The 12112-nt window shown below is 48.3% G+C and overlaps 1 protein-coding gene across 2 annotated transcripts in view; it reads right to left on the bottom strand.

Annotated features, from left to right (window-relative positions):
- HLCS (holocarboxylase synthetase) overlaps positions 1–11774 on the bottom strand; it is a 189614-nt gene extending 177840 nt beyond the window's left edge. Inside the window, exons 1-2 of one of the 2 annotated variants that reach the window (XM_060098501.1) lie at positions 11518–11774; positions 6787–6924 (exon numbers count right to left, since the gene is read on the bottom strand). In XM_060098501.1, coding sequence (XP_059954484.1) covers positions 6787–6924; positions 11518–11712 — 333 coding nt within the window. In that variant the 5' untranslated portion in view covers positions 11713–11774. The remainder of the gene's footprint in view (positions 1–6786; positions 6925–11517) is intronic. The other variant, XM_060098502.1, reaches the window with a different exon arrangement.
- Between the last annotated feature and the right edge of the window lie 338 nt (positions 11775–12112).

Genomic DNA, 12112 nt, shown 5'->3' with positions numbered 1-12112 from the left:
ATGGCATCAGCTAGGATGGTTCAACTGGGCCTGGACGATCCACTTCCAAGGTGGCTTCCTCATACAGCTGGCAAGCTGGAGCCGCCTGCCAGCTGGGAACTCAACTAGGACTGTCCACTGAGGGCCTCAGTTCTTCTTCATGGGAACGTTGCCACAGGGCAGCTTGAGCTTCCTCACAGCATGGGAGCTGGGTTCCAAGAACCCAGGTGGAAGCTGCAAGGTTTCTTATGATCTAGCCTTGTAGGCCCCAGAATGTCTCTTCTACCACATCCTATTAGATAAACAAATCACTAAGGTCAGCCTAGATTCAAGAGAGGGGTATAAGACTCCACCTCTCAACAAGAGAAAGGAATTTGCAGCCATCTTAAACCTACTACACTGAGTTTCAGCCAGCTCTCTCACTCCTCCACTCTGTGTGAGATGGACGTGCTCTTTTGGTCTGGTCCCTGCAGGGGAAAGATGTGTGGAGCACAGCCTAGAGAAGTCGCAGCTTCAAACAGCAGCAGCGGGCTTCCCTGGTGGCGCAGTGGTTGAGAGTCCGCCTGGCGATGCGGGGGACACGGGTTCGTGCTCCGGTCCAGGAGGATCCCACATGCTGCAGAGCAGCTGGGCCCGTGAGCCATGGCCGCTGAGCCTGCACGTCCGGAGCCTGTGCTCCGCAACGGGAGAGGCCACAACAGTGAGAGGCCCGCGTACCGCAAAAACAAACAAACAAACAAACAAAAAAAACAGCAGCAGCAAACCTGCTCAGCCTATGTGTGACATGAGCAAAAACAAAGATTTGCTGTTAGAAGCCACTGAAATTCTGAGGTCATCTGTTATTTCAGCAAAGCTGACTAAAACAATGTGCAAAACTGCATTCTTTACAGGGGTCCCTCCACCAGCCCAGCCCCTCCTGCCATATTCCCTGTCTCCAGGAATGACCCACCATCCGCCCCACAATCCCTCATCATCTCATAAAAAGCTCCTACATCTGTCCCCGTCTCCCCTTCCCATTACCAATACTCTGCGAGGCTCGTCTCTGTTCCCACATGGAGTACAATCTGTTCCAGGTTTGCCTCCCTCCGATCCAGTCTCCAATCTGCCTGAACTGTGATCTTTCTAACGTACAAATCTGCTAATTCTGCTAAAAAAAAAAAATTTTTTTAAGGGAAAAGAAAACCAAAAAAGAATAATAATTTTTTTTAAAAAGAAAAGAAAAAAGCTTTAGCCTACTGTCCATAGGATAAAGTCCAAATTCCTAATTAGTGCAAAGAAAACTTTTACAATCCGTGTATCCTGTGTATTTGCCATACTATTAAATAACATTCATTTTGCTACATGAAAAACAAGAACAACAAACGCATGAAGATCATAGATATATTAAGTCAGTAACTTTTAAGACATGCTAAAGATAGGGGAGACAAAAGGAACGTATGGGGGCTTCTCTGGTGGCGCGGTGGTTGAGAGTCCGCCTGCCGATGCAGGGGACACGGGTTCGTGCCCCGGTCCGGGAAGATCCCACCTGCCACGGAGTGGCTGGGCCCGTGAGCCATGGCCGCTGAGCCTGCGCTCCGCAACGGGAGAGGCCACAGCAGTAAGAGGCCCGCGAACCGCAAAAAAAAAAACCTCAGATATTACTTCCTGCCCCTAGAACATCCTTCCTGACGCCACCGCATCTGGAGAGATTCACCATCACCCCCATACTTGCTTCCCAGAGCACTTTTCACAATGAACTTTAATTGTTCCTTTCCGTAGCTGTCTTCTCCCTGACACTGTGAGCTCCTTAAGATGACCGTGACTGTCGTCTCTAAAGGCATCTTTCACCTCCATATGACATACCTCCAGCCCTAGCACACAATCTGGGACATAATAGGGACTCAGTAAACCTTGGATGGAGGAATGAATGAAGGCCTTGATAGAATAATAGGAACATGAGTGAATTTGCTGCAATAAGAGACCTGTGGAAGTTCTTTGGGTCAGAGATTCTTACGGAACAGGACTGCTAATATAAGCACAGAAGACACTGAAAATTGAGCTGAATCTGCCACGACCCATTGGTATCCACTATGGCACCTAACAAAATAATTAGAACACAGTCTACTGTGCAATAAATATCTGTTAGTGAAAGAATGACTCAGTGAAAATATGAATAGGTGAATGCTACATTTTTTAATTCCTGCGATGCATTTATTTGCTGTTGGGGGTCTGTAGAAAAACCACAGATGCAAGCCATCTGAGATATCCAAAGTTTCAAAAGATGTCATTTTCTGACATCTGTAAGAACGATATCGCATCTGTAAGCATGGTATTGCACAATCCTAAAAATGGGAAAGAATGTCAGGTCTCAACAAGTTCAAAAGTCTTTTCTCCATAATGTATTTGCTGTTAAATATCTTAGGATCCTGTCAAATTCAAATGACTTTAGAGTTAGGTGAAAAATACATAGAGTCCTAAGAGCCCCCAAGCTGCAAAATCCCATCAAACAATCGACCTGAATGGTAACAGCAGACTGAGAAGACAGAGACCTGTGAAATCAACTCCTTTTTAAGATCTGAAGCCCAGGGACTTCCCTGGTGGCGCAGTGGTTAAGAATCTGCCTGCCAATGCAGGGGACACGGGTTCGAGCCCTGGTCCGGGAAGATCCCACATGCCGCGGAGCAACTAAGCCCGTGTGCCACAACTACTGAGCCTGTGCTCTAGAGCTCACGAGTCACAACTACTGAGCCCACATGCCACAGTTACTGAAGCCCGCGGACCTAGAGCCCGTGCTCCGCAACAGGAGAAGCCACCGCAATGAGAAGCCCACGTACTGCAATGAAGAGTAGGCCCCGCTCACTGCAAGTAGAGAAAGCCCTCGCGCAGTAACGAAGACCCAACGCAGCCAAAAATAAATAAATAAAAATAAATTTATTTTTAAAAAAATATCTGAAGCCCAGTTTACAAAATGGAGCTCTGTGTAATAGCCAGAGTGGTCCAACATATGGCTCTAGACATCTCCAGCTCCTGGCTGCAAGACCCAGCAAACCTTCTGATCACAAATAAGATGAGTTAACTGGATAGTACCCTTGGTGGGTAGGCATCCTTTTACCCCCAGAAAACTAAGAATTAAGTAACCGCCATTAAGCAAGATCTTAATTAAATTACCCTTAGAAGGTAAATTAAATAACTGTGACAGAAATGCTAATTATCTGCCAATATCTAGCCTTTTTTTCTCCCTTGTAATAACAGAACTCCACGTTTCTACCAAATCCATGGCTGTCCAGCTATGGACTGCATTTCTCAGCCTCCCCTGCAGCTAAGTGATGGGAGCAGAAGTGACAAGTGAAAGTTCTAGATCACAGTTTTAAAGAGGAACCCGGTTGGTCCCTACCATCCTTTTCATCCCCCATTCTGAGGGCTGGGATGTGGATGAGGTTGGCAGTGGGGGGGGCGGGGGGGTAGCAGGAGCCAGCCTCCACCAAGAGAGAGAAGAAGGATGGCAGAGGGGAGATAACGGAGCAACAAGACAGAAGGGAGCTGGGTCCCTGGATGCCCTTCCAGAGCAAGACCATGCCTTCAGAGACGAGTAAACTTCTTCTCTGAACCACTGTGGTCTGGGTACCATTTGTTACAACAGCTTAGCCTGTACGTTACATAATACAGTAACTGGGCTGCTTAAGATGCTATGTGTGGGCTTCCCTGGCAGTCTGGTGGTTAAGACTCCGTGCTTCCACTGAAGGATTCGATCCCGGGTTGGGGAACTAAGATCCCACATGCCACAAAGTGTGGCCAAATAAATAAATAAATAAATAAAACTTTTAAAATGCTATGTGTATAAAGATATACACTAAGTAACAACAATTTAGGAAATTAAGAGCACAGCAGTCATATTTTTGTGTTAAAAAGGAATCTGTGCATATTTGATATTTTATGTAATTGCAATATTTTAGAAGTTCTGGCCCTCATTTTAAATTGAAATCTTACTAAATATATATAGCATTAGAATATATAAGAAAACCTCAAGGGCTTCCCTGGTGGCACAGTGGTTGAGAATCCGCCTGCCAATGCAGGGGACACGGGTTCGAGCCCTGGTCCAGAAAGATCCCACATGCCACGGAGCAACTAAGCCCCTGCACCACAACTACTGAGCCCGTGCGCCTAGGGCCCATGCTCCACAAGAGAAGCCACCACAATGAGAAACCCACGCACGGCAACAAAGAGTAGCCCCCGCTTGCCACAACTAGAGAAAGCCCACACACAGCAACAAAGACCCAACGCAGCCAAAAATAAATAAATTTTTTTTAAAAAAAGAAAACTTCAACCTTTAATCTGATAACTTCAGTTTTCTTATCTTTAAAAATGACAATAATGGGGCTTCCCTGGTGGCGCAGTGGTTGAGAGTCCGCCTGCCGATGCAGGGGACACGGGTTCGTGCCCCAGTCCAGGAGGATCCCACATGCCACGGAGCGGCTGGGCCCGTGAGCCATGGCCGCCGAGCCTGCGCATCCGGAGCTTGTGCTCCACAATGGGAGAGGCCACAACAGTGAGAGGCCCGCGTACCACAAAAAAAAAAAAAAAAAAAGACAATAATGGACTTTCCTGGCAGTCCAGTGGTTAAGACTCCACGATTCCACTGAAGGGGGCACGGGTTCGATCCCTGGCTGGGGAACTAAGATCCCACATGCTACACACCACAGCCAAGAAAAAAAAAATTACAATAATATCTTGTAGAATTGTAAGCATTACAGGTAATACATATAAATGCCAAGCAGGGGCTCAATAAATTTTATCATTATTATCATAAGTATATATAAGGCTAAATAAAACAGTAGGAACCTGCAGGAGAAAACATAATGTCGTAGCATACTGGGCTACTCTCAGGCCACCTGCCAAATCCTATGCCCGGTCCCGAGCCCCAAACAAAGGAGAGTTTCCTGCTCTCCTTTACTTCACCTGTCTCCTAACTCTCATTTCTATCCACCTTGAGTTTTAGTCAATTATTTCCAGTCTTATTCCTCTCTTCCTTTTTGTTCATCCAAATCCAATGTCTTTTTTTTTTAATATTTATTTAATTTATTTTTGGCTGCATTGGGTCTTAGTTGTGGTACTCAGGATCTTCACTGAGGCGCACAGGCTTCTCCAGTTGTGGCGAGCGGGTTTTCTATTTCTAGTTGTGTCGCACAGGCTCCAGGGCGCGGGGACTCTGTAGCTGTGGTGCCTGGGCTCCAGCTGAGGCAGGCGAGCTCCGTAGTTATGGCACGCGAGCTCAGTAGTTGTGGCTCGGGCTCAGTTTCCCTGCGGCATGCAGGATCTCAGTTCCCTGACCAGGGGTGGAACCCTCATCCCCTGCACTGTAAGGCAGATTCTTTACCAATGGACTACCAGGGAAGTCCCCAATACAATGTCTTAAAGACAGTGTTTGTGAGATGGAGGTCCAGTGACTATGGCTTTCTGTCATCAGCAAAACCCCTCCTGGACTATCCACGCGGCAGGCGGGGAACATACGGTGGGTGAGTGAAGGCAGAAAGGACTCATCACAGACACCCAAGCAGAAGCAGCACACAAGGGGGGGTTAGGGTCAGATTTCCATGAACCTGAGACGTGCTGGCTTTGGTCAGAAGGCATCCATGAGAGCTTACGCCAGAGTACAACCCCACTGGATGTGTGTCTAGAAAGATAACTGGCCATCCAGAGGAAACTGCACTGAAGGCACCCAAGATGGGATGACAACTTCACAGTTTCAACAAAAAGATAATGAAGAAGAGAATGGAATGAGGAGGGATGGAAGTGAAGGAGTAAAGCAGAGACACCTGGGGAGAGGAGTTAGTAGAACTCGTAACCGAATAGCAGGAAGGATGAGGGAGGGGGTGAAAGGAGCACAGTTTGTGACGTTCACCCGAGATTTTCTTCTTTTCCAGCAGAGGAATATAAACAACCAGTGTGGGACACATTACTGAGTTTGAAGTGCTTTCAGAATACTTGGGGTGAAATCTCCAGGAAGTATGTGGCAATATAAATCATCTGATTTTGGAAGCAATAAGCTGTGGAGCGGGACCCTATGACCTGGGGAGAGACTTGAGCAGCGCTGCGCAATAACAGACCTCAAGCCACAAAACAACTTAAAACACAGGTAGCTTTTTTCTTTTTTTTTGGCTGAACCACCTTGCATGCAGGATCTTAGTTCACCTACCAGGGATCAAACCTGTGCCCCCTGCGGTGTAGAGTGGAAGCACAGGGTCTTAACCACTGGACTGCCAGGGAAGTCCCAAAACACAGGTAGGTTTAAATCTAGCAGCCACATTAAAACGATAAAAAGAGGGCTCCCCTGGTGGCACGGTGGTTGAGAGTCCGCCTGCTGATGCAGGGGACACGGGTTCATGCCCCGGTCCGGGAAGATCCCACATCCCGTGGAGCGGCTGGGCCCGTGAGCCATGCGAGTCCGGAGCCTGTGCTCCGCAACGGGAGAGGCCGCAGCAGTGAGAGTCCCATGTACCACCAAAAAAAAAAAAAAAAAAAAGATAAAAAGAAACAGGTGAAAGTAATTTTACATATACATATATATATATTTTTTCTTTTCTTTCTTCCCGGCCATGCTACACAGCCTACAGAATCTTAGTTCCCTGACCAGGGAGTAAACTTGGGCCCAGGAGTGAGAGAGTGAGAGTGCCAAATCCTAACCACTGGGAGTTCCCTACTAATATATTTTTATTTAAACCAAAATATCAGAAAAGAAAGGGAATCAATCACAAAGGCCAGGAAAGAACACTCATTTAAAAACCCAATTAGTTTTGATTACGGTGCACAGATGAAAACCACAGTACTCACAGTTTCCGAAGAGGACGATGGTCTCTGTAAAGTGTCACCTTGCACCCAAATGCTCTCTGTCACAAATGCTATGTGTTCTGCTTCAAGTACAAAAGGAGAAACCAGAAACAGGGCCCATTTGTTCAAGTCATCAATGGACTGGATAGATGGAAAGAAACACAAAAAGGAAGGATTCAATATGACTTCAAACCACAACTGCCATGTATATCAACATCCAGGACAACCCCGCCTCTGCAATTCCAGGTGGCATCTAAATAAATAAGGTCGCTGGATGCTCTCCTATAGACCACATTAACCCTGCCTTTTTTTGTTGAACTGTGACTGTCTAAACAGCTGCAACATCCCTCAACGTCTTATGACAGTTTTAACATCTCTAGATATTTCTTATCAAGCAATTAATTCTCAAACTTATTCCCACCATTCCTTACTGCTGAGAGCATGTAGGAACCTTCCAAATTACAACTTGGAAGCACATTTAAAGATGAGGCAGCTCAGGGACTTCCCTGGCGGTCCAGTGGTTAAGACTCTGTGCTTCCACTGCAGGGGGCACGGGTTTGATCCCTGGTCGGGGAACTAAGATCCCACATGCTGCTCAGCGTGGCCAAAAAGAAAGAAAAAGATGAGGTGGCTCAGAAGTGCAAGATGGTCAGCAGAAGCCTGTTACTGACAGATGCCCGAAGAGCTGTTCCTCCTTTTCCTCCAGCCATTACAGCATCAAGATTGGTTAGCAGGGACTTCCCTGGTGGCGCAGTGGTTAAGAATCCGCCTGCCAATGCAGGAGACACGGGTTCGAGCCCTGGTCCTGAAGATCCCACATGCCGTGGGGCAACTACGCCCATGCGCCACAACTACTGAGCCTGCGTTTTAGAGCCCACGAGCCACAACTACTGAGCCCGCATGCCACAACTACTGAAGCCCACGTACCTACAACCCATGCTCCACAACAAGAGAAGCCACCACAATGAGAAGCCCGGGCACAGCAACTGAGAGTAGCTCCCGCTCACCACAACTAGAGAAAGCCCTCACGCAGCAACAAAGACCCAACGCAACCAAAAATAAATTAATTAAAAAAAAATTTTTTTTTAAAGATTGGTTAGCAGATTGGATGTGTCCATTAGTCTCTGCTCTTCTCCTGAAATTTCTCTAAAAGCACTGCACATTAATCTACACTAAAAACAAGGCACATCCTTAGCAGAAAAAGCTGAAATTAAGGCTGCCCATCGGGGGTGGGGGGGCCTTATCATCACCCTGCCCCCGCAAAAAAAAAAAAAAAAGGCATTTGGGTCAAGCTCCATAGTTGCTTATCAGTTCAAATCTGCCCTTGCTGGGAAGATCAGAAAGTATTTTCACCAGGCCTAACAACCTGGCACAAAGCAGAAGCTTAATAAATATCTGTTGAACCAATTAATGAATGAAAATGAGGGCGAAAAAAACTCCTCCTATGGGTAAACATAATTATCAATATAATAGTTAAAAACAAAAAACAGACTGTCCACTTTACTCATAGAAAATGTGTATATTAAACAAAAAGCTTAAAATTTCCGGTTTGTATAAACTCTCTTTGGTGATACTTACCAGTTCTTGGGGGACCTTCAACTATATAAACATACACCTGCAGTACTCATGCATATGATTTTAAGTATATAAGGTATGGAGACAGCAAAGGCGTAAGATTCAGTTCTGTAAAGTTACTTCAGCCCAGGTAGACCGACAATAGGTATGTACTGAACCAAATCACCAGCCCCACGATATCTCCAATCTTAAGTAACAGGAGCTAGTCACAAATAGTCAAACTTTCCGATGGTAGGCCTCGAACATCAGAGCTTAAACTCAACAACCACTACTTCATTTGTTGAACTACTGAGTAACTATTACAGGTCAAGCTGCTTAGCTAAACAGACCCAGTTCCTAGGGAGAAAAGGATAAAAACCGGACATAATGGAAAAGAATATAAAAAAGAATGTATGTGTGTGTGTGTATATAACTGAACCACTCTGCTGTACAGCAGAAATTAGCACAACATTGTAAATCAACTATACTTCAATTTAAAAAATGAAAAAAAAAATAATGTCACAATAAAAAAAAAAACTGGAGATACGAAGTGCAATTTAAAGTCTATGAGGATACAGAGCTGGCTGGTCACATCTAGTCTGGAAACTCAGGGACATCTCTGTGAGACAGTGATTTCTGGGCAAAGCTCTAAGGAGGACAGCAACCCCGAAAACCCAAAGCCGGTTTGGCCCAGGTGTCCCTACCCCTGCTGGAGCAGTCAGCAAGGGCTGAAGAGCATTAGTTACAGTTATCAAAGTTAACGGAAGCCCAGTAAAGTCATGGAGATGTGCAAAAGTAAAACTGTCTCCCAAGAGAATTAAAGACATTTGCATCTCATTGTTTTTTGGATGTTCATTATTTCTACTCTAATCTAAACCTCTTAGAGGCGTTTTTTTTTTTTTAATAAATTGATTGATTGATTGGCTGCGTTGCGTCTTTGTTGCGCAAGTGGGCTTTCTCTGGTTGCAGCCAGCGGGGGGCTACTCTTCCTTGAGCTGTGCGGGCTTCTCATCAGGGTGGCCTCTCCTGTTGTGGAGCACGAGCTCTAGGCGTGGGGACTTCGGTAGTTGTGGCTCGCGGGCTCTAAAGCGCAGGCTCAGTAGCTGTGGCGTATGGGCTTAGTTGCTCCGTGGCATGTGGGATCTTCCCTGATCAGGGATTGAACCCGTGTTCCCTATATTAGCAGGCAGATTCTTAACCACTGCGCCACCAGGAAAGTCCCTAGAGGTTATTTTTTAAGTAAATGAATCCAGTTTGGAAACCACTACTATAGAAAAATCCACCCCTCAATTTTTCCTCATTTTATTATCTTTCTCAGTCAGGGTTCCTTACAAGAATTAAGCCCTCCTTCCCTCAGGAGTCCATTGTATGTAATGAATGAACACCTAGGCGATATTACATATGCACTCTCTTAGAACTTACTCATATTCTGTGTTATACAGTACACCAACAAGGATGGGTATTTTTTAAATAAATAAATTTATTTATTTATTTATTTATTTTTGGCTGCGTTGGGTCTTCGTTGCTGCCCGCGGGCTTTTGCGGGCTTTTTCTAGTTGTGGCGAGCAGGGGCTACACTTCGTCGCGGTGCGCGGGCTTCTCATTGCGGTGGCTTCTCTTGTTGCGGAGCATGGGCTCTAGGCGCGCAGGCTTCAGTAGTTGTGGCGCACGGGCTTAGTTGCTCCTCAGCATGTGGGATCTTCCCGGACTGGGGCTCGAACCTGTGTCCCCTGCATTGTCAGGCAGATTCTTAACCACTGCGTCACCAGGGAAGTCCCAGAATGGGTATTTTTTATTTGTAGCAGCAAAGTATAATCCCATGTCTAGGCCATTAACTGTAGCAGGGTAACTGAGGACATGGGAAAAGACATGACCCAAGAGTCGGCTCACCTAACAAGCTGGGTGCATGAGAATGTTTCAGGACTGCAAGCAGTACTGATTGCTCTGGGCACTGATCCACGCATGTCCTTGGTATAATTGGGAACATAAGAAAGTAAGGAGGTGCATTGCTTAGATGTTCAAGGATGGCACAGCCTATGAAAGAACCTTTTTTGTTTTGGATAAAACTTAAATAAATACGCCATAGTGGACTGAGGGCTTTGCTGTTTTGCCTGAGCGAGCTGCAACCCTCTACCACTGTGCTTTAACGCATGCATCTCATGTGTTGGACTCATTTTCGTCCCTGACTGAACAACTACAACAATAACCTCAACAAAATATTCAAACCTGAGATAAGATTTTAATTCCCACATGGTGTATGGTTTTACACACAAAGAAAATCTCATTTTAAGGCTACGAGTGATCCAACTTTCCAGAAGGAGGAGGAAAGGACAAGAAACCCATCAAAAGCAAAACACTTTTAAATGTTAATGACAAAGTGGGTGAAGTCAATGGAAATTTGCACAGAACTGCACCGTGAAGCCCATTTCCGATAGCTGAGTGGGAAGAACTATTGTTCCCATTCACAGAAAGAGAGCTGAGGTTTTGCAGAGATCAAACGGCAGCCCCAGGTCACACTGTGGGTGACAGAGCCGGCTGAACTTACAGCCTTATAGCCACCAGGCTAAGTATTGGGCCAAAAGACAAGAGTGTGTGCAAACCGAAACCAAACAATTCAGAGATAATCAGTAGGTGCCCGACTGGTAAATGACGCAGCTGACAGGAGCGAGGGACAGAGCAGTTTTTGTCACCTCGGGAACACCTGACAGAAAGCTGAGGATTTGTTGTCTTTCTCTGAAATCAGGTTCAACCAAACTCCAGCCCACAGGGTAGGCGGGAGAGGATGTCAGGAAAGAGGCACTGCTCAGGTGCTAATCGACTCCGCACAGGCACACAGGCACAAGCCTACTTTACACCGCCAAGAGCCAGGCGACCATACGCTCGCGCCGGCACCCCGTGGAGAGGAGACCAGATCGCCTGTCACAGTTTCGGTCTCTGGTCCCAGTATCCGGGCTCCCATGGGCATCGCGTGCAGTGGAGCCCCGGAGCCTGCCGCTCCCCAGACCCCACGCTCGCGACCTCCCGGCGGCGCAGAGGGTGCCCCCGGGCTGCACAGCCCACGGCGGAGCGCAGGGGCTCCGGGCAGACCCCAGGCCGCGCCCCCGCGCGGCCCCGCCCCCGCCCCCCGTCCCGCTGGGCCCCGCCTTCCGCGCCCCCCGGCGCCCGCGCTCGCCCGCCCACCTGGCTCTCGCCGACGCAGAAGACGCGGCCGCCGCGGCTCAGGCACACGCGGGCGCCCCGGGGCTGGGCGGCCGCGCGGCAGAACGTGAAGGAGCAGCGCGAGGCCCGCAGCTTCTGCACCGTGGTGCGCACTAGCGCGGCCGGCCCGCGCCCCCAGCGCGCCCACAGGTACAGGTAGCACAGCGTGATGAGCATGGCCGGCCGGCCGGCGGCGGAGCGCGAGCCCGGGACGCTCGCACCACCGGCCGGCCCGCCCGAGCGCTCGGCCCCGCCCTCCCGCCGGCCGGAAGAGGCCGCGCCGCCGGGGAGAGGCCGCGCCGGCTGGAGAAGGCCGCGGGGTGGCGGGGGAGGGGGACGTTTGTATGGAGGGAGATGGGAGGCCTGGACTGGAGGGAGGGGTGTGGGGAAGGGAGGTGATGGAGGGAGAAGAGAGGCTGTGCCCGGGGAGGTGAGTGGGAGGGGACCAGGGGAGGCCACTCAGGGTGAAGGGTGGAGGTAACGTGATGGAGGGAAAAGGCGGGCGGCGAGGTAGGTTGGGGACCTGGGGGGTAAGCCCGGTAGCCCGCTTAAGCCAGAGTCTGGCCTCCTTTGCTGG

This window comes from Mesoplodon densirostris, chromosome 5 (assembly GCF_025265405.1).
Source record: "Mesoplodon densirostris isolate mMesDen1 chromosome 5, mMesDen1 primary haplotype, whole genome shotgun sequence".
In the NCBI taxonomy this organism is placed as follows: Eukaryota; Metazoa; Chordata; class Mammalia; order Artiodactyla; family Ziphiidae; genus Mesoplodon; species Mesoplodon densirostris.
The sequence above is the reverse complement of the archived record's forward strand: the minus strand, read 5'-3'. Positions and strand labels throughout refer to the sequence as shown.